General features: G+C 56.4%; 1 protein-coding gene across 2 annotated transcripts; it reads left to right on the forward strand.

The window, feature by feature from the left end:
• The first annotated feature begins 13,544 nt into the window (after positions 1-13,544).
• CIMAP1D (CIMAP1 family member D) lies at positions 13,545-18,364 on the forward strand. Of its 2 annotated transcripts, XM_069456773.1 has the most exons (4): positions 13,545-13,671; positions 14,414-14,521; positions 16,341-16,454; positions 17,880-18,364. In XM_069456773.1, the coding sequence occupies exons 1-4, from the start codon at positions 13,545-13,547 to the stop codon at positions 18,362-18,364; spliced, it is 834 nt and encodes a 277-aa protein (XP_069312874.1). The 2 variants fall into 2 exon arrangements, with proteins under 2 accessions (XP_069312874.1, XP_069312882.1); XM_069456781.1 differs by lacking the exon at positions 14,414-14,521.
• The last annotated feature ends 2,475 nt before the right edge of the window (positions 18,365-20,839 follow it).

Raw genomic sequence — 20,839 nt, forward strand, 5'->3', positions numbered from 1 at the left:
CCAATGGGTCTCAAGGAGGGTGGGGGAGGAAGGAGATGGTGATGAGGGCTGCAAGAGGAAAGGGTCATTGAATAAGTACGTGGGGAGGGGGCTGCCATCCAGAACACCTGACAGGCACCCCCCATCCCCGCACAGAATGTCCTAAAGCAGGAGGGCCCAGGGACAGCAGGGGCCCACCAGCCCAGGACACCGCCCTTCCAGTCCTTTGGCCCTTCCTGTCTCTGCTGGTCCCTGAAATCACAGCTGGGTGATGTGGGGAGTGTGGTGGGAGGGGACCCAAGTCAGCCACATGGAATGTCCTATGAAAACCCGGTGGGCTTGTTTGTCTTTCTTTCTCTGGGAATGTAGTTTGGTAAAACAGAGTGTGGCCCTGTGGCCTTCTCGGGCCATCAGAGCTGTGGGGGCTTCAGGCTGGCCTGGCCCTGGGTGGGTCTGAGGAGAGGGCAGTGAGGTGGAGGAGGCCATGTGGGTGGGTGGCCTCCTCTGTCCCTGCCCGCCAAGGACTCTGCTGAATGGCCTGAAATCTAAGACTTTAGCAGTGTCAAGGGCAGGCTCCCGGAAGGCGGAAGTGGAAGCCCGCCTGGGAGGGTTAGGGTTAGGCAGGCCCGGCCCACCCAGAAGGAGTCCTTCGTCTGAGCAGGCTCCTCCTGCAGGCTGGCCCAGCTGCCCACACCTGCTGCACCTGGGATGGGGCTGGTCGGGTTGTGGGTCCTCAGGCTGACCCACCTCCCTGGGGACAGCACTGGGCTTGGACGGAGGGCTCAGGCCCAGCAGACAGGAGGAAACTGGATGTCTAGCCCCAGGGGATGTCCCAGCAGAGTCGCTGGTTGGGCTGGTGACCCGACACTGGCCAGCTCCACCTGAGCTGATCAGGAGGGGTTGGGGGGCCCTCACCTCGCCCCGTGGAGCAGGTAGGCACATCCTGGTGAGAGCTGGTTTTGGGGTACCGCCTCTGCCCAGGGGAGAGGAGGCTGGGCAGGCAGGACTCCAGGTGCATGGTGTCACCAGTGGGCTCACCATCCTGGCTGGGGGCACCTGAATAGGAGCCGTTGGGGTGGGTGGGCCCGGTCCATTGGACGACTGGCTCTAACCCTAACCCCTGACCTCAGGCCTCCAGGAGGGAGACCGGCTCCTGTGGCCAGGCGCCAGCACCCTCACAGGCGTCTGTCCTCCTGAAGCAGCTCCTGCAGCCGCCTGGGGCCTGGCGGGGACCTGTGCGGGCTGCTTGGGGACCTCGGGCATGTCTTGTGGGCGCAGGGCAGGCCCTTGTGCTCCGGGATGGAAAGGCGACCAGGAGCGCGAGGAGTGCGGCACAGTTACCAGGAGATGAAGGGCGTTGGGGGACGACCGCGGGCTGCGAGTGGAGGGTGGGGGGGGACCGGGCGTGCTTCCTGCGACCTGCTGGCCCTGCGGGTCCCAGTCCAGCCCGCGTTCCGCCCGCCATCCATCCGCCCTCCGGTCCTCCAGCCGCTCCCTCACCGCGGGCAGCTGGGGCACATGTTGCGTCTGAGCAGGGAGTCACCGCTGGTCCTCAGGCAGTGCAGACCAGAGTGCACCGGCTTTCGGTTTTCTATGAGGAGGGGAGGGCATCACGATGTGGAAATGGCGGCGACGAATTCAGGGTTCCGAAAGGCTAACCTGTAGGTCCCCGACGAGCCTGGGCTCTGTGCCAAGGCTGCGGACACAGAGGGGCCTCTCTGCCGGGACTGGACTCTGGTCTGCGCTGCCATTGTCTCCCCTAAACTGCCTGAGAGTCCCTGCTCTACCCTAGCACCCGTTGTCTCGTTGGCCACATGGCAGGCGGAGGGGCCCCTTAAACCCCCAAAGCAATGTCCCTGCACCACTGTGACCTGAGCCAGCTCCTCCCCTCAGGACCCTACTCATGGGGCAGCGCAGGGCCCCTCCCAGCCCACTCCTTGCATGCTCTGCCCCGCCATGCTGGGCCCCCCCACCTGTGTCAGGGATTGGTTTGGGCGCTAGCCTGGGCTGCCTGGCCCTTGTTCTGGGCTCCAGCACATGGGGCCCCAAGGAGGAGGAACTAGCGGGCTGGAGGGGCAGCCAGGGCCAGCGGCCTCTGTACCTTGCCAGTCAGGGTCCCTGCAGAGTGGCCTCCACTTCTCAGGGGCAATATTTCATTTCATTAGATAAAAATTCTGGCATGAAACGACACAGCAAGGGGTGGGGGCAGGCACCCCCCCCCCATAACCACAGAGTTATCCACCCCCTGGGGGGTGAGAGGCCTCCTGGGATGAGGCCTGCACGTTATCCACACAGGGCAGGTACTCGAGAGGGGATTCAGTGGGGAACAGCAGGCTCTCCTTCCCCACACTCTGTGGGACACAGCTGCCCGCTACACAAGGCCACTGACCACCGGAAATGTAATTTCTAATGCACATTTCAACAGAAACCAACTCTTAACTGAGTTATTGGAAACCGTGTGGAACAACTTGGGTTTGTGAAACTACTTTTTCAACTAGAACTTCAGGAAATCTTAAGTATAGATGAAATATTCAGAGGGAAAATTAAGCATCCCAATGTACATGTGAGCATAAAACACACACTGTGGCTTGAATACAGTGTGAAGAAGGAATGTAAATGATCTTAATATTTATTAAATATTGATTATGTGTTGAAACTATTTTGGACATACTGCATTAAATAAGATACACTTTGTTTTGTATTTCATAAGATTTATTTTATTTAATTTGTATCACCCACTTCTTTTCCGTTTCTTAACATGGCCACTGGACGTGAAGTGTGAACCTCATATTCTGTTTCTAGTGAACAGTGGCTCTGGCTTCTCAACAGCATCCTACATGGGACTGTTTGTGATCGTCTTTCTTTTTTTCCAAGACAGAGTCTCATTCTGTGGCCCGAGCTAGAGTGCCAGTGTCAGCTTAGCTCACAGCAACTTCAAACTCCTGGGCTCAAGTGATCCTCCAGCCTCCCCAATAGCTGGGACTACAGGTGTGCACCACCACACCGAGCTAATTTTTTTTTTTTTTTTTACTTTTAGTAGAGACAGGTTCTTGCTCTTGTTCAGGCAGTTCTGGAACTCCTGACCTGAAGTGATCCTCCCGCCTGGGCCTCCCAGTGCTAGGATTACAGGCGTGAGCCACCATGCCTGGCCTGTGATCTGTTTTGAACACAAAGTGGAGATGTTCTCTTTAGTTAGGTGCGGAGCTCCCTGAGCCAGCAGTTCAGGCAGTAGCTGCAGCATCTTGGCTGGGAGGTTTCTTACCTCTAGGCAGACAGCCTCTAAGGACGACTTTCATTCTCTGACCCTGTGGTCCCTCAACTCCCGGTACCAGTCCATGGCCAGTTAGAGACTGGAAAAATTGTCTTCCATGAAACTTAGGAACCGGGTGGGGAGGGGTGCACAGCAGGAGGTGAGCTAGGGAAGCTTCATCTGTATTTACAGCTGCTCCCCATTGCTCGCATCACTGCCTGAGCTCTGCCTTCCTCCCCAGCTCCTGCCCGCAGAAAAATTGTTTCATGAAACTGATCCCTGGTGCCAAAAACGTTTGGGGACCGCTGCTCTAACCCAGGGCTGAGACCTGGAAATCCCAATGGCACATTCTCCCAATTCTCCATCCTCTATGTTGTTTTTTAATTTTTTTTTTTTTTTTTTGAGACAGAGTCTCACTCTGTTGCCCAGGCTAGAGTGCTGTGGCATCAGCCTAGCTCACAGCAACTTCAAACTCCTGGACTCAAGCAATCTCTCTGTCTCAGCCTCCCAAGTAGCTAGGACTACAGGCATGTGCCACCATGCCCAGCTAATTTTTTTCTACATATTTTTAGTTGTCCAGCTAATTTCTTTCTATTTTTAGTAGAGATGGGGTCTCGCTTTTGTTCAGGCTGGTCTCAAATTCCTGAGCTCAAGCGATCCTCCGGCCTCGGCTTCCCAGAGTGGTAGGATTACAGAGGTTAGCCACCGCGCCCGGCTCATCCTCTAGGTTCTTAAGTAGTGAGGAGGATGGGTCTCACCGAGGGGAGGGGATACCAATTCTGCCCCCAAGGGTACACTGCGCAGCTTTGTCTGGGGACATCTGTGGTTGTCACACTGGGGGGTGCTCCTGGCATGGGCTGGGTGGAGGCCAGGGGCGCTGCTCAACACCTGCAGGGCCCAGGGCGGCCCCCCAGAGCAGGAGCCAACGCTCTGAAGTGTTGGGAAACCGCGGTGGGGGCGGTGGTGGGGGAGATGAGACACACGGGGCGGCCTGAGTGTAAGGAGGAAGGGCGAGGGTCGGGGTCACCGGCACCCCCAGACCAGACTAGACCGCCGGGTAGGCGGGTGTCTCTGCCCAGGAGCTTGTTTCGGGCACAGTGGGGCCTGGAGCCAAGGTCTGGAGAAGAGGCGTCACTTCGGAGCCCAGCCAAGGTGGATTGGGGTGGGTGGGTCAAGGCAGCTGGTTCTGCGGGGAGGGAACCGGACCGGGGCTCAGCGTCCAAGTCGAGCCCAGGGACGCCGGCCAGCGCAGAGGAGCCGCCCCGTCGGGCCGCCCCACCAGGCACTAGCGGCGCTGCGGTTCCTGGTGACGACCTACTAGGACAGCAGGGGCTGCGGCTCAGCAACGTCTTCCTCCGCGCCGCCGCTGCACGCGCACCCCCTCCCAGCTCCCGGCAGCCCCTGCGCCGCCGCGGGACTCCAGTTCCCGCCATGCCGCGGGGCGCGGAACGGGGGCCTGCGGCCCACAAAGCACCGCGAACCGGCGGGGCCTCTCTGGCCTCGGGTCCGCCGAGCTCGCCGCGGCGGCTGGTCCGCGGGGTCTGAGCGCATTTGGGCGGGCGACGGGGTCCGCGGGAGTCAGTGCGGGACTCACGGAGGCCTCCCGTTCCACTCGCGGGAGTCTGGCCGCGTTTGCGTGTGGGGCCCTCCCGGCGCCGCCAGAGTGGGCGCCCGCGGCCGCGCCCCGGGGACAGTGGTTTCGCAGACGCGCGCCGGCCGAACGCGCGAGGCCGTCGCCGGAGCCGGGTCGGAGCCCAGAGCCCTGCGGCCTCACCCGCGGCTTGCGTCGTGTTGCTGGGGGCAGCCGCGGTTGCTAGGCAGCGGGACCGCATTGCCAAGGCTGGAGCTGTGTTGTCAGGGAGTCAGGTCGCGTTGCCCAAGGGCCGGGAAGACGGTCACCCGGTCCTGTCGCGAGGATGCGGGCGTCCGGGGTCGGAGCCTGGGATTAAGGCGTAGGGGACGCGAAGGCTTTATTTAAGGGTTTGGAGGACGTTCCCGGGACTGGCAGGGTGGTGCCAGAGATCAGGGCCCAGGTGTCATAGGGTCTGAGAGCAGTCGCTGGGGACGAGGGTCATTCATTACCTCAGCAAATACTTCTCCAGTGCCTACTGTATGCAAAACATTGCTCTAGGTGCCAGGGAGACAGCAGAGTGCAAGTGGGCAGGCCCTTGCCCCAAAGAGCTTGCGTTCTAATGGAGAGGGGAGGAAGAGAGACCGTAGACCCTAAGCACAATAAAAAGGCAGGGGTGCGACGAGGCAAAAGGCCCTGATTTGTAGCACACGCTGATTCCCATGGTATAAATAATCAGGGCTGATTGCAAACTGCCAACATTACACCAGTCATGTAAACTATACTAAAATCTTAAATCCCCCCCCCGCCCCCCCCCCCCCCCCCCGCAATGGATCCCTTCTTGGCCAATGGGAGCCCCCCAGAAAACCTTAAAGCTGAGAAGGAAGGTCAGACACACCTAGTTATGCCCTGTTGCTTTTGGCTTTATTCTTTGTAAGGAGATACAAAATCATTAACAGTCGTAAGGCCATGCCTTAAGGCAAAGGTTAAACCACACCTGCAGGTCATCAATTTACTTAACAGATCACTTGAGCCTGAGTGTATGTCCTGTGGCTTGTCTGATTAACAGACATCTTAAAACATTCCAAACCTTTGGAGAAAGCTTCATTTCTTTAACCAATTACAAATCAAACAATACTTAAACCCACCCATAACCTATAAGCCCCCCAAGGTTAGATGTCGTGCCTTTGTGGGCCAAGCCAATGTATGCCTTCTGTGTATTGATTTATGATTATTTTTATTTATTTATTTATTTTTGAGACAGAGTCTCGCTCTGTTGCCCGGGCTAGAGTGAGTGCCGTGGCGTCACCTAGCTCACAGCAACCTCAAACTCCTGGGCTTAAGCGATCCTACTGCCTCAGCCTCCTGAGTAGCTGGGACTACAGGCATGTGTCACCATGCCCGGCTAATTTTTTCTATATATATTTTTAGCTGTCCAAATCATTTCTTTCTATTTTTAGTAGAGACTGGGGTCTCGCTCTTGCTCAGGCTGGTCTCGAACTCCTGATCTCCAGCGATCCACCCGGCTCAGCCTCCCAGAATGCTAGGATTACAGGGGTGAGCCACCATGCCCGGCCTGATTTATGATTTTATGTGAAATTTCTGACCCCCTAAAATGCATGAAACCAAACCGTAACCCTGCCACGGTGGGACCACTTGCTCAAGGGTTCTTGGGTGTGGCTTTCCGGACCATGGTTGCACACATTTGGCTCAGAATAAACCTCTTTATTTTTTAAAGTTTGGGTTCTCTTCCATTGACAGCTCACAAAATTCCCCCAAATTTCACAGTCAGCTCTCACCAGCTGGTGTGAATCAGGTCCAGCCCACCACCATGCAACAAGTAAGTGGTGAAAAATGCTGTGGGGAAAGGAAAGAGGGGAGGTGGAGTGGTGGTATGGGGACGAGGAAGTTGTAGAATTAAATCAGTGCTCAGAGGAAATCATTAAGATGGAGAGATTTGCAGGAGGGGAAGGGAATTAGCAACAACCACCTGGGAAAGGGTGTACCAGGTAGAAGGCACAGTGAGTGCAAAGCCATGAGGCTGGTGCTGCCTGGTGCATAAGGAGGCAGAAGGGGCGGCAGCAGAGGGACCAATACAGCCACAGAGGGGCGAAAGGAGCGGGGTGTGTAGGACTTTGTAGGCTACAGCAGAGCCTGCCGGGACCCCTGTCCAGTCCCCCAAACCTTGGATTACAAGCTCTTCCTTCCTCTGAGCCTCAATGTCCTCGTCTGTAAAATGGGGACGTGCCAGGCATGGCTGGGTGCCCAGCAGAGCATGAGAGCTCATCCTGTCCTCACTGTCCTTTGAGGAGACAGCGGCTCTTTCTGGGATGGAGGAAGGAGGGGAGCCTGGTAGGTTCTCTGCGTCCTCAGGGGAAGAACAAAGTTTCCTTGTTGGAGTTCCTGCAGAACAAAGGGGCAGGCAGGCCGAAGAGGCACGTGAGTCTGAGTCAGGGGGCTGGCCGCTGCACAAAAGACAAAGGCAAGCGCCCCAGGGAGGTGGGAAGTGACAGATCCTGGCTGCCCGCCGCCGGGAGGGCAGAGCGTGAGACGACACGGAATGGGGAGGCATCATCGCGAACACCCGCCTCCACTCCTGCTGCCGCTGTGTGCCAGGGACTCAGAAAACAACAGGTTATCTGAGAAACGTAGCCTCCTGGGACTTGCCTCCCAGCCACTACATCCCTGCCTTCAGCCTGGGATGTGTTTTAGAAAAGGATTGGATCAACAGCAGCAGCAACGACAACAGTCACGTCAATTATTGTTGACATGCACGCCATTCATTTCTTTAGCATTTACTCACTGTGCACCTCTTCTGAGCAGGTGATGTTCTGGATGCCCAGGATTCAATGGGGACAGGACAGGCACGGCACCTGCCTCTGTGTGCATGTGTGCATCTCTGTGTGTCTGTCCACCTGTGTGCACCTGTGTGTGCACCTGTTATGTGGAGAAGCATAGCACAGCCGGTCAGTAAATGACTCAGTAGGTCAGCAGGTGTTCCTCATCTGCCCTAAGGTCGAATCAGTCCCTCCAGAGGTTCAGGTCAAGCCTTGGGGCCATTCTTGACCCCTCCCTCTCTCTAACACCCCCTTCACCCCCAGAGAAAGTCTTGTGAATTCTCCCTCCAGACCCGGTCCAGAATCCGCCCACCTCTGACCACCACAGGGAGCCACCTTAGCCTGGGCCCCGTGGTGCTCACCTGGGCTGGGCAGTCGCCTCCCTGCCTGCCTCCCTGCCTGCATCCCCACCTCCACCTTCCCACCCTCGGTCCATTCCTTGTGGTAGCCTTCCTCTGTTCCAGACCCTCCTGTGGCTCCTGCCTTGCTCGCCATGTCCACAGGGCACTGCATGACCTGCCCTGTGACCCCTGGCCCTCCCCTCGCTGGTGCTGCTCCAGCCACATGGGCCTCCGCAAGGCCCTTGTAGGGCTGTGCCCCCTGCCTGGCATGCCCTTCCTTGAGATCTCTGCACGGTAATATTCTTTCCATGGAGTGAAAGGGGAACCGAGAATCCAGAGAAAGACGAAGGGAGCTGAGAGGAGGAAGAGGGGTCTGGGACTGTCAGTGGGAACACCTGCTCACCGTGACAGTTATTTATAAATATAATATATCAACTCTAGGTCCGTGCATTGCTCTAGGGACTTTCTCCTTGGCTGGCTTTGAAGAGATGAACATGTGGCAAGAAGCTGAGAGTGGCTTCTAGCCAACAGCCACCCAGAGGGGCCCAGTCCCACAGCAACAAGGAAATGAACTCAGCCAACACCTGGGAGATCTGGGTGGTAGGTCATTCCCGTTGAGCCTCCAGATGGGATCCCGGCCCTGAATAGAACCATCATTGCAGACTGATCAGGGGACACAGTTATGCTGTGCACAGACCCACAGAAGCTGTGAGGTAGTAAATGTGTGTGTTGTTTTCAGTCACTAAGTGTACGGGCGTTTGCTATGCAGCATAGGTGGAAAACTAACAACCCCAGACCTGCACATCCCGGTGCCCACCTGATGTCGCCACATACATCACCCATGGCAGCCTCAAATCCACACTTCCGAGGGAGAACGCTAGATCTTCCCCTAAAACCTGCCCTTCACACATCGTCCACTTCTCAGTTAAGGACAGCTCAATTCTTCCAGGTTGTCAGGCTAAAAATCCTGCCCTCAAACTCAGCTCCTCTGGCTTCCTCACCTCCCACATCAGACCTGCTGGCAAAACCTGTTGATTAACAATGTACCCAGGATCCCCCCCTGCTCACAATTGCATGCGACCACTCAGGACGGACCCATCGTCCAGCTCAACATCCTCCCCGTGATCCTCCCCGTGATCCTCCCGTCATCCCTCCCGTCCTGCTTTCTGAGGCCCAAGTCCTCCTCGAGGCCCTCGAGGCCCTGCAGGGCCCTCCCCCCTCCCTCCCTCACTCACACTGTGAGCCACATGGGCCTCCTCGCTGTTCATTTACACAGCAGGCGCGGCCCGGTGTGCAAAGGCTCCAGGCCTTTGCACAGGCTGTGCCCCACACCGAGAACGTCCTCCTCACATCTCCCAGAGCTCCTCCCGCACCACCTTCTTCAGGTCTCTGCTGGAATGTGGCCTCTCAGTGAGGCTTGCCCTGACCGCCCCATTCCGAAACCCAGACTCTCACGCGACACCCCCTTTGCCCTGGTTTTTCTCCAATGCACTTATTTGACCATCTGTCTTGACAAAAAGTGAGGACAGGGCATTTGTGTGCTTTGCTCACTCCTGTTTTCCCAGCACCAAATAAACACTGGCTGAATTCCTAGTTGTGACAGGAGCTGTCATGTCAGGAGCACCGACTGCATCCCATTTTCCATGCTCAACCCTTGCAGCTTCCTCTGAGGATACTGAGGCTGGGGAGGGGATGTGCCTGTGGGACCTGCAGCTGGGCAGGCAGAGTGGGGACAGGGGGCCTTGGTCTCTCACTGTGGTGTCTACTTCCTTTTTCTATTTATCTGATTTGCTCTTTTCTGTCAATGAATCAGACTGGATTGGAAACGTGGCTCATTTGCATGTGCTTTGAATTAATTTGCATCTCATTTACAAGCCGTTTACTTGGCAGAGGGTGGAAACCTCCTAGCTAAAAACTGAAAGAGCCAACAGGATCTGGTGTGATTAGTCAGGGTGCTCGAGAGCTGGAGCAGGGCTGAGCTCGGTCCAGTGAGTTTGCTGGCCCTTAGTGTCCCCAAAGCTGCTCTCTACCGGAGTGGCAGCCCATTCCATCCTGTTCCCTGTGTTTGCTTTTGGTTCTTTTCCATGTCTCAGTGGGGAAACTGAGGCAGGTGGTGCCAAGTCCTTGCTGGAAGCTGGATGTAAGGTTCTGTTCCTGTGAGGGAGGCTGGTGTCATAGCCCATATCACAGAGGGGAAACTGAGTCAATTGGGACCGAGTCCTGGCTGGAACCAGTATGTCTGTCTGCACTCTGTGGTCATCTGGATGTGGCCCGGCCCTGGTGACCTGGACAAGGGGTGGCACGGGGTTCAGGGAACAACTTCTAGACACTTCTCTCTGTCTGCCTGGTCCTGGGTGTCCGAGGCTGACCTCAGTGGTGGTATCTCTGGGCTCCTGTGCTTCCGGCAGGTTTTGGCCAACAGGTGGCACTGATTGGCAGGGGGAGAAAGAGAGGTTGGGGGTATTTGGTCCCTCTCTCTGCCTCCCTCCTGAGTGCACATCTCTCCTGTGCTTCCTCTGGAAACCAGCGAATGGCTTGCCCAGTGTCAGGCGATGATAGGCTTGCAAGCTGGGTCCCTGGGTGACTGAGGAAGGTGCCTGCCCTGGGTTGACTGATGGCAAAGGCATCCCAGGTGGAGGCCGTCAGGTGGGGAACATCTTAGGGGCTTCCAGGAGTAGAAAGCAGGCTGCTGTGGGCTGAGTGGAGTTAGCAGGGGGTGAGGAGTAGAGGGGCGGGCAGAGAGGAAGTGGGGACAAGGCCTTGCAGGGCCTCGTGTGCCATGGCAAAAGCTTAGATTTTATACCAAGGGCTACAGGAATCTACAAGAGGATTTTAAGTATTCCCAGAAAGCTGAGCTGGGATTTGAGCCTAAGCTTTGATAAAAAATCTGAGTCAGAGAGTCCTGGGTTCGAGTCCTTGCTCTGTTGATGAGTTACCAAGAGATCCTGTGCACGTCACTTTCCTTCCTGAGTCTCTGTTTCCCCTTTTGAACAACGGATGAGGGTTTCCGTTATATCTCCCTCAATGAGATACTGTGATAATTAAACAAGATAAGGTATGGGAAGTGCTTGAGCACGGAAATGCAGTATATGGGACATAGTAAGTGCTCAGAAAAAGATATCTCATTTGTACAAGAGAAATGAGAATTTTTCTTTTTGTGGCTTCACATAGACCATATTATCCCCCCACGTGTGTGGCGTCTGTAGTGATGTCCCTCTTTCATTCCTGGTGCTGTGACATGTGTTCTTCCTCAGTTTTTCTTGATAAATCTAGCTAAAGATTTATCAAATATGTTCAATCTTTTAAAGAACCAGGTTTTTTGGTGGGGGGGCTTTGTTGACTATTTCTGTAGCTTTCTGTTTCATGGATTTCTACTGTTATCTTTATGATCTTCCTTCCTTCTACTTACTCTTGTTTTTCTAGCTTCTTAGGTTGAAAATCAGGTCATTGATGTTAAGATCTTTCTTATTTTCTAATATAAGGACTTAAAGCTATCATTTCCCCTGTAAGCACTGCTTTAGCTGCTTCCTACACATTTTGGTATGTTGAGTTTTCATCATTTGTTTCTTTTTTTTTTTTTTTTTGAGACAGAGTCTTGCTCTGTTGCTTGGGCTAGAGTGCTGTGGCGTCGGCCTAACTCACTGCAGCCTCCAACTCCTGGGCTCAAGTGATCCTCCTGCCTCAGTCTCCCAAGTAGCTGGGACTACAGGTGTGCCATGACGCCCGGCTAATTTTTCTATTTTTAGTAGAGACAGGGTCTCACTCTTGCTCAGGCTGGTCTTGAACCCCTGAGCTCAAGTGATCCTCCTGCCTCGGCCTCCCAGAGTGCTGGGATTACAGGCATGAACCACTGCACCCGGCCCTCATAATCATTTGGTTTGAAACTTTTCTAATTTCCCTTTTGATTACTACTTTGATGCATGGGTTAATTCAGAATTATGTTGTTTAATTTCTAAATATTTTTGAAGGGATTCTGGATATCTTATTATTATTGATTTCTCACTTTATTCCTTTGTTGTCAGATAATATACTCTGTAAGTTTCAAATTTTTGACACTTACTGAGACTTGTTTTATGATCTTTCACATGGACTATAACATTTTTTTTTTTTTTGGAGACAGAGTCTTGCTTTGTTGCCCAGGCTAGAGTGAGTGCTGTGGCATCAGCCTTGCTCACAGCAACCTCAAACTCCCGGGCTCAGGGGATCCTCCTGCCTCAGCCTCCCGAGTAGCTGGGACTACAGGCTCGAGCCACCATGCCTGGCTAATTTTTTGTTTCTATTTTTAGTTGACTGGCTAATTTTTTTTTCTGTTTTTAGTAGAGACGGGGTCTTGCTCTTGCTCAGGCTGGTCTTGAACTCCTGACCTCAAGCAATCCTCCTGCCTCGGCCTCCCAGAGTGCTAGGATTTCAGGCATGAGGCACCGTGCCCGGCCAACTATAACATTTTGATTAAAAAGTTTTGAAAAATTATGCAATGCATCAAAATTACATTGCAGGATGAATTGTATGAAGTACATCTCAATAAACCTGTTAAAAATTACATTGCAAAAGTTTCCAACAATATGAAAAACAAACAAGGATACTGTGGAAGAGACAGGAATTTGAATTTCATTCAACAAAGTTTCCCCAAACCCCTTCTTGGAGGCTGACATAGTGGTAGCCTTCAGTGGAGTCAGAAAAAATTCATTTGTGGTGTAAATCTTCGTAGGCTTCTGGGAGGCAATAGGGTGTTCTGGAGGACTGCCCTCACCTTCTCTCTGTCCTTGCCCCTACCCCAGGGCCTTTGCACAGGCCATTCCTTCATCCTGAAATGCTCTTCTCTTGATGTCTACATGGCTCCCTGATTTCTTCCTTCAGAACTTTGTGCAAGTCTCACCCTCATTGTGGCTCATACGAATTCGCAGCCTGACCTACTCTATATTTTCCATCACATTTGACACCTTCTAATATACATTAATATTGCATTTATTGTTTATTTGCTCTCTCCCCTCCTGAGAACATCACCACCCCAAACAGAGCCTGGTACCCAGTGGGTGCTCAATACGTGCTTTTTGGATGACTGAATGGAATGAGTGAATGAATGCCTCTTGGCCCAGGGGTGCAACTCCCAAGGTTGCCAACTTGCTGTAAGACCATGGGCTGTGCCTCAGTTTCCCCAGATGTAGAAATGGGGCCATCCACCCATGACCCCTCCAGGCCCTCCTGCTGTGAGGCTGTGGGTGTCGTGTTTGCAGCTCTGGTTCCCAGGGGACCTGCTCTGCTGACACCGGATTCTTTCCTGGATCATCCAGCCACCCGGCCGACACTCGATCCTGGCCCCACTTCCAGGCCAGTGTCCGGCCGACCAGCCTGGCTCAGGCCAGGCCCCAAGACTCCCTGCCGAGGGACAAGGGGCGGTCTGTGTGGTTGCGGTGTGGGAGGGTGTGGTGAGGCCAAGGCTCTGCCAACACAGGCAGAGGCCGTGAAGGTTGGGGCCGGTGCCTGGGCCTGTGGCCGCCAGAGCTGTCGTGGCCGAGGAGACAGCACCAGGCGCCTAGACACTGCCTGCAGCCCCGCACCTGCTCACCATGGGGACCCTCAGCTGTGACCCTGCTCCACGGCCGACCACAGTGCCCCTGGGCCGGCGGGTGACGGAGGCCCAAATTCTGGAGACCGGCCTGAGGAAGTCCTGCGGGATGGTCACCCTGGAGAATGGTGCGTGCCAGCTGTGGGGGCTGGGTGGCCATGAGTGTGGGACCCTGTCCTGCCCCACTCTCCCCTCCTGCAGCTTCTGGGAGCCCAGCAGGAGGCAGGAGTTTCAGACAAGCCCCTGCCTTCCCCCAAACCTCAGTTTTCCGTCCTGTAGGATGGGTGTGGACATAGGGTTTCCACTCAACAGGAGCTGAGTGTTTTGAGGGCCAGGCACCTTTCCGGGTGCTGAGGGTAGTGAGCAGAGCAGCAAAGGTCCTGGGGGGCAGACAGGGAAGTAAAACAAGTGAGAAATGTTTCCAGTGTAATAATTGCTGATGAGTGCCCTGGAAAACGGGAAGCGGCAGAGGGGCTGGGAGTGTGTGGAGCTGCTCTGCTGGGGAGATATGGTAACTGTGGGGCCTCAGGGCCTTGCCCCGTGCCTCAGTTTCCCCATCTGTGACATGGATCTCTGTGCCTGGGCCTCAGTTTCCCCATCTGTGACATGGATCTCTGCCTGGCCTCTTTCCCATCTGTGCCCCAAGGAGGGAGGCGGCCCAGCCCCCTCCCACTCTGTGATTCAAGTTTGACTCACAATGTGGGTGTCATACTTTGTCCCCTGAGGGCCCAGCCCCTTGCCACCCCCCACCCCACCATGGATGGAGTGTGGGGGCCCAGGCCAAGGCTCAGCGTTTGGGCCCAGGGCTCCTTCCCCCAACCCCTTGGGGTGCTGGGGCCCCGGCCGTGACCCAAGGGCTCTGGGTTGCAGGCTCTGGGCCAGGCTTCTACGTCCTGCCATCCACCGTGGGCTACATCAACCACGACTGCACCAGGGTGGCCAGTCCTGCCTACTCGCTAGTCCGGAGGCCCAGTGAGGGTAAGGCTGAGGGCGGGTGGGCAGGCGGTGGTGGCGGGGGCTTCCCTGAGCTTCCACTGAAAGGCAAGTGCCTTTCGTCTCAGTGTTCAAAAATCCCATGGCTCCATTTCCCTGAGCTGCTCCAAGGCCTGGGGTGGTCAGGGTGGTGGCTGGGAGGGTCCCATATAGGGAGTTTGAGTCGAGTGGACAGAAGCCTGTTGGGAGGGGCTGGCTGGGGAGGGGCAGGGCCAACAGCCTCTCCTCGGCCTTCAGAATCAGCAAAATCCCAGATCAGACTGAAACAAGACTCTGGAGGCTGCAAGGGCCCAGAAGGCAATGAAGGCATTAGCGTCACCTCTGCCACCAGGAAGGGGTTAAGAATTCAGCCTGTGGCACAGACAGACCTGGGTACCCAAGTTCAAATCCCAGTCTCAGGAAACTTCCTGGGGCAGAGGGATAGAGACAGCCTGGGGAGTCAGGTGGAGGGGGGATAGCACAAGCTTTGCTGAGGGCCCAGGGTAGACTTCTTGGAAGTGGAGCATGGGATCTGGGTTTTGTAGGATGAATAGGAGTTTGGCGGAGCCCCCAGGAGAAGAAAAGAATTCCAGGTAGAGCCTGCTGCATAAGCTAAGGCCATGTTCATTTGTCATGGGGTGTGGAGCCGGGGGTTGGGGCGGGCAGAAGAAAAGGCTGGAACATTCCATGGCACAGGACAGAGGTTAAGAATCAGGGCTTAGCACGTGGAGTCCCAATTGCCATGTCCTTACTGGGTGAGCTCGTGGAACCTGTTTTCACTTCTGAGAAACAGGGGCAAAAACAGCGCCTCCCTGGTTGGGTTATGGTGAGAAGCGAGTCCGTGTGCGAATGTGGCCCAGGAACGGGTGAAGCTGCCTTGAGACTCTGGCAAAGAGTTTCCTCCACCACTTCTGATCCTGGGGATCATCATATCTGCCCTGGGGCTGGGGAAGGGGCTAAAATAGATTCCTCCCCCATCAGTCTAGGAGGGCTCGGGTGTCGTTAAGGTTGCTGACCACTGTTGGGGGCAGCCAGTTAGGGCGCCGCAGCAGGAGCGCAATACTAGCTGTGGCGGGTGTGCCCGGGGCCATGCCTAGGGCCGTACTGACACACCGTGGACACAGTGAGGCCAGGATCAAGGTTGGGTGGCATGTTATCCCTCACCAGCGGCTTGCTCTTGTGTGCATTTAGTGTGGCATGTAAGCCAATCAATGCTTGTCAAACCCACTGTACACAGATGCACACACACATGTATCTGAGTATGCTTGAACATAGCAATAACCGTGATCATAGTAGTCACTATGGGACCACTCCCCTCCATGGCGCATCTCCCGTTTTAATTTTCTTAACCCCCTGTTGAGGAGAAAGAGGCTCAGACAGGCTAAAGCACTTGCCCAAGGATGCAAGCTCCTACGTAAGAGGCCCTGCTGGGATTGAAGGGAGGTCCAGCATAGAGCCTCTCTTGAGCATGTCACGTGCCAGCAAGCCCATGCACCGAAGGCCCCCCTCAGACCCCAACTCAGAGCTTAGTTACTCTTGCTTTACGGGCTCCTCACAAACCCAGGGCTGGTTCTCTGGCCCCCCAGCAAAGCAGGTGCACAAAGGAATCACTTTGGTTTCAAGGACAAAGTCCATGCAGAGGCCCAGCCCACCCTGACAGGGCACCAACCTTGGTGAGGTGCCCGAATCACCACCCTCCATGTTTGGGGTTGTGGTGGCATTTGGACTGGGGGAAGCGCCTTGGGGATAGGAGGGGTGCAGAGGTGGGTGGCGGGGCAGGCTCCATCTTCAGAAGTGCCCTCAGGACGCGGGGCTCCTCTCCCAGCACCCCCTCAGGATGCCAGCCCAGGGCCGGTCTACTTCTTGGACCCGAAGGTCACCCGCTTTGGCCGCAGCTGCACCCCTGCCTACTCCATGCAGGGCCGGGGCAAGTGTCGGGGTGAGTATCTGAGCTCTGAAGACACACGAAGACCTGCCTTTCGGGGTCTCAGCAGCCCTTCCACCCTGTCCTCCCTTTCCCTCTTGTCCTAGAGTTCTTAGAACTCCAGAGTCTCTGGAATGATAAAATCCGAGCGACTCAGAGGAGCGGCCACAACTCTAGTCCCCACGGGGCCTGGGAGAACTCAGAGGCATGAAGCGGGCCAGGATCACAATGATCCCATGCACATGTGGTGCCACCAGGGCAGCTGGCCTCAGTGTCAGGAGACGAGAGGGTGTGGTGGGGACTGTGGCAAACCTCAGCAATCTCCTTCCAGCCTCCCACCAGCTCACTCACACCCACGGCGCTGACTCCACCACTGATTCCAATCTCCTATCCATCCACCCTCTCCCCTTGTGATCTGTTGTCCATCTACTCGTCGTCTATGCCCTGGCCCATCCATTCATCCATTCAGCCATCTCCCTGCTCACAACCTAGCCACCTGTCCACCTGTCCATCATCCAGTTCATGCATTGATCCATTGATTTATCACTTATCATTCCATTTATCCATCCTTCAACTTTTCCAGTGCACCCAATAGGCCACCAATAGGCCCATCCACGAATCCATCCATAATCATTTCATCCACCTATCCACCCACCCACTCATCCACTCATCCATCCATCCACCTATCCTCCATCCATCCATCCATTCTCCTCCCACCTATCCACCCACCCACTCATCCACTCATCCATCCATCCATCCACCCACCCATCCACCTACCCTCCATCCATCCATTCTCTTTCCACCAATCCACCCACGCACTCATCCATTCATCCATCCATCCATCCACCCACCCATCCACCTATCCTCCATCCATCCATTCTTCTTTCACCCATCCACCCATCCATCCATCCATGAATCCTTCCTTCCTTCTACCCATCAACTGATCTTTCCATCCACCCATCTGTCTATACATTCCCGGATCCTTTCATCTACCCGTTCACTCCTCACTGACTCACCCACCCTGTTTACCTGTCCACTCAGACAAACATGTATTAAGTTGCCTGCTGGGGAGCTGGAGTGGATTTGACCTTCTCTGTATTTTATGAGAGCTAGTGGTGGAATGAGACCCAGGTGTGGACCATCCCACCTCAGTGTGGTCATGTCTGGAGACAGGAAGTCCTAGGCCAGGGGTATCCCGGGAAGGGCTCTGCCTGGAAGGATGGCATGGGGAAGGCATGGGATGGGAAGTGGAAGGCTGAGGGTTGAGCTTGGGCACAGTGCTGGAGGCCTGGAAAATCGTCTGTGTGCACAGAGGCTGGGGAGGGAGAGGAAGGCCCCAGGGCTGCCGAGAAGCCTCATGAGCTCCAGGATGCACGTGGGCAAGCGGGAGCCATGCCAGGCCTTTGAGCAGGTGAGGACCTTCCTTCCCCACTCTCTCAGGTCTGGAGGTGACACCAGGCCCTGGGGCCTACAGCCCAGAGAAGGCACCCCCTATGCGTCACCGGACTGCCCCAGCTTTCACCCTGGGCTCCCGCCTCCGCCCGAAGCCCCTGGATACCTCGGTCCCTGCCCCCAACGCCTACACCATGCCCCCCCTCTGGGGCTCACAGATCTTCACCAAGCCCAGCAGCCCCAGCTACACAGTGGCAGGCCGCAGGCCCCCTGCCCGCCCCCCGCAGGATCCTGCTGAGATACCAGGCCCAGGCCAGTACAACAGCCCGGACCCTGACACCTACCGTCAGCGCCAGCCTGCCTTCACCATGTTGGGGCGGCCTCGTGCCCCGCGGCCCCTGCAGGAGACGCCCGGCCCCGGCACCCACAGCCCTGAGCAGGTCACCGTGAACAAAGCCAGGGCGCCGGCGTACACCATGGGTATCCGCCACTGCAAACGGGCCTCCACCATGGCCACTGCCACCATGCCCTGATGGCCTGGGGGGCATAGACTGCCGGCTGCCCCTCCTGGGCCAAGTCTCAGTTTCCTGAGCTGCAAAGGGGGGTGTGGGCAGGCCTCTCCTGGGGCCTGGCTTTGGCTGGAGGGGCTCAGAGGAGCCAGGAGGGTGCTGGGGAAAGGAGCCTTCTTCCTTCCCCTTTTCTGACTGTTCGGAGGTCCTTCTGGGTCACCTGATTCCTCCAGTCCCTAAGGGCTGTGACCCCGTGGCCCTGTGCAGGGTGCAGGGTGAGTCTCCTTCCAGTGCCCCAGTTTCTTCTCTCCCGGTCATGCCAGGCCAGGCCAGGCAGGGAAAGGGACACCCTCCAGCCCTCCCCAGTAGCTGGCCGGAGACGGAGCTTCCTGTGTCCTAGAACTCGGCGTCCAGCCCCACCAGGGCCTGGGTCCTCATCACAGCTCGGGTTTCTGCCACACTTGGGTCTTCCCTGTTTCTCATGGAAGTGTGGCTGCCGGGACTGGTCCCAGCCTGAACTCAGGCTGGCAGCAGCCCTGAGGCCCCTGCCCTCCAAACTTCACACCCTAGAGTTGCTTGCCAATAAACCTCTCCTTGGCCTGAGAGCTGTCAGCATCACACATGCTGATTCACTTAATGTGTCTATTCATGGTACAGAAAAGAGACCTTCCAGAGCCAGACCCACAACACTCCAGCCCCTGGGGGGTCTGGATGGGACCAGAGGAGGGACCTAGGGCTGGGGGAGGCCAGAGGTGGAGCCAGGGTTTTGAGTCTGGGTAGCCAGATAGGCTTCCTGGAAGAGGGAACGTTGAAGCTGGGTTTTGAAGGATGTATAGGAGTGTGGTGTGTTCTGATATCTGTAATAAGTAGGTAGGTGCCTACCATGTTCCAGATATTGATAAAGATCATCTGAGCTTCATAGGAACTCAGGATGCAGGCGATGTTGATGGAAAAAAATGGAGCTCCAGAGAGACTGGACATTTGTCCCAAGGCATGCTATGAGTTCCCATGCCAGTCTGATGCCAGGATTTGACCCCTGGCCATTGGGCTCCATTATTGTCACACTTTCCTGGGGACAGGAAGGAAACATACTGATGGTGCCATGGGACCAATGGATAGCACCTAGGCCTACACCCTACACATTCAGAGAGACCCTAATCCAGGAACTTGGGAGGGATAGAGGCTGCCACAGGGCCTCCACGGAGGAGGCACTGCTGGGCCACACAGGTGGCAGTGGGTTAAGCTCTGTCCTCACCCCATTGCCTCCGCCTGGGGCTGCCAAACCTGAACACACTCCCCTTTCCCCAGCCAGGTGGACATGAACCTGGACCCTCCACACACACCTGGGCATGCACCTGGACACCCCCCCCCATATACCTGGGCCTGCACCCAGACCAGCACATATTAGGCACAAGACCCAAACCTCACATGGCCACAGCCTGCGGTGGAGACCACACACACACAAGTCCAGATGCGGGCTCCTGACCAGACGAATGTCACACCCACGCCCGGGCATGAGGCCACGCCCTCCACCGCTCCTCTCAGGACACACAATAGCCATCACCGCCTGACACTCGCCGCCGCATCCCCGCCGGCCAATCGCGGCCGCTCGCGCCCCCTCCCGTCCCCCGCTCCTCCCGCGGCGCCAGCCGTGATCTCATTTCTCTGATTTATCGATCCGGCTCCAGCAGCCTCGCCCCTCCCTCCCCACCTGCCAGGCCTCCCGGCCCCCTCCCTTTGTTTCCCGGCAGTCAGCCCTGCTGGGGCGGGGCAGGGCCAGGGAGGGGGGACCTGGCCAAGACGGAAGCCAGGAGGCCGGGTCCGAGGTGACCATGACACCCTGTTTCCCAGCGCAGAAGGATCCAACCCTTGAGGCCCAGCGGGGAGGCCAGTCTCAGAGACGATGAGACTGAAGACAACAGACAACCGGGCCCAAGAGCTCCGCTGAGCTAATGCCGGACAGGGCTCCCCAGAAATGAATGAGAGGGGGTCCATGACCCACCAGCCGGCTCCCCCGGGCTACAGCCTGAGAAGCTGGGGCCCAGGACAAGCAACAGAGGAGGGACCGTCCCAGACCCCGTATAGTCCTGCCTCTGAGTCTCCGCTGTGCGCCCTCGGCACGTCCCTTCCTCTCCCCAGGCCTCAGTTTCCCCATTAGGAAATAGAGTAGGGCATGATCTCGAGGAACCTTCCGGCGGGACCAGTGGAAGGAAAGGGGCTGAGCTTAGGGTTTGGGGTTCTCTCCTTCCGTGGCTGCGCCTCCGCCCCTCCCGGGCCTCAAGTTCCCCATCAGTCTCTAGGAAGGAACAGGCGATTTCCAAGCCTCGCCCAGCCCTGCCCTTCTAGGAACTTGGGCGGCGGGCGGGGGTGGACGTGTGCAAAGTGGGGAGGGTCGCTGACAGGGTCCCGGGTTCGAAACCTCGCTCCTTCCTTGGCTGCCGGTTCCGGGCCCGCGCCCGATGCCCTCAGAGGGCCTCAGTTTCCCCAGCCTCCCGGCCA

The sequence above is a fragment of the Eulemur rufifrons genome, chromosome 2 (genome assembly GCF_041146395.1).
Source record: "Eulemur rufifrons isolate Redbay chromosome 2, OSU_ERuf_1, whole genome shotgun sequence".
NCBI lineage: Eukaryota > Metazoa > Chordata > Mammalia > Primates > Lemuridae > Eulemur > Eulemur rufifrons.

Excerpts from the sequence above, each read along its gene's own strand:
- CIMAP1D (XM_069456773.1), top strand. The coding sequence starts at position 13,545 with ATGGGGACCCTCAGCTGTGACCCTGCTCCACGGCCGACCACAGTGCCC. Across the intron at positions 13,672-14,413 it reads GATGGTCACCCTGGAGAATG|GCTCTGGGCCAGGCTTCTAC; the intron begins GTGCGTGCCAGC and ends TCTGGGTTGCAG. Across the intron at positions 14,522-16,340 it reads AGTCCGGAGGCCCAGTGAGG|CACCCCCTCAGGATGCCAGC; the intron begins GTAAGGCTGAGG and ends CTCCTCTCCCAG.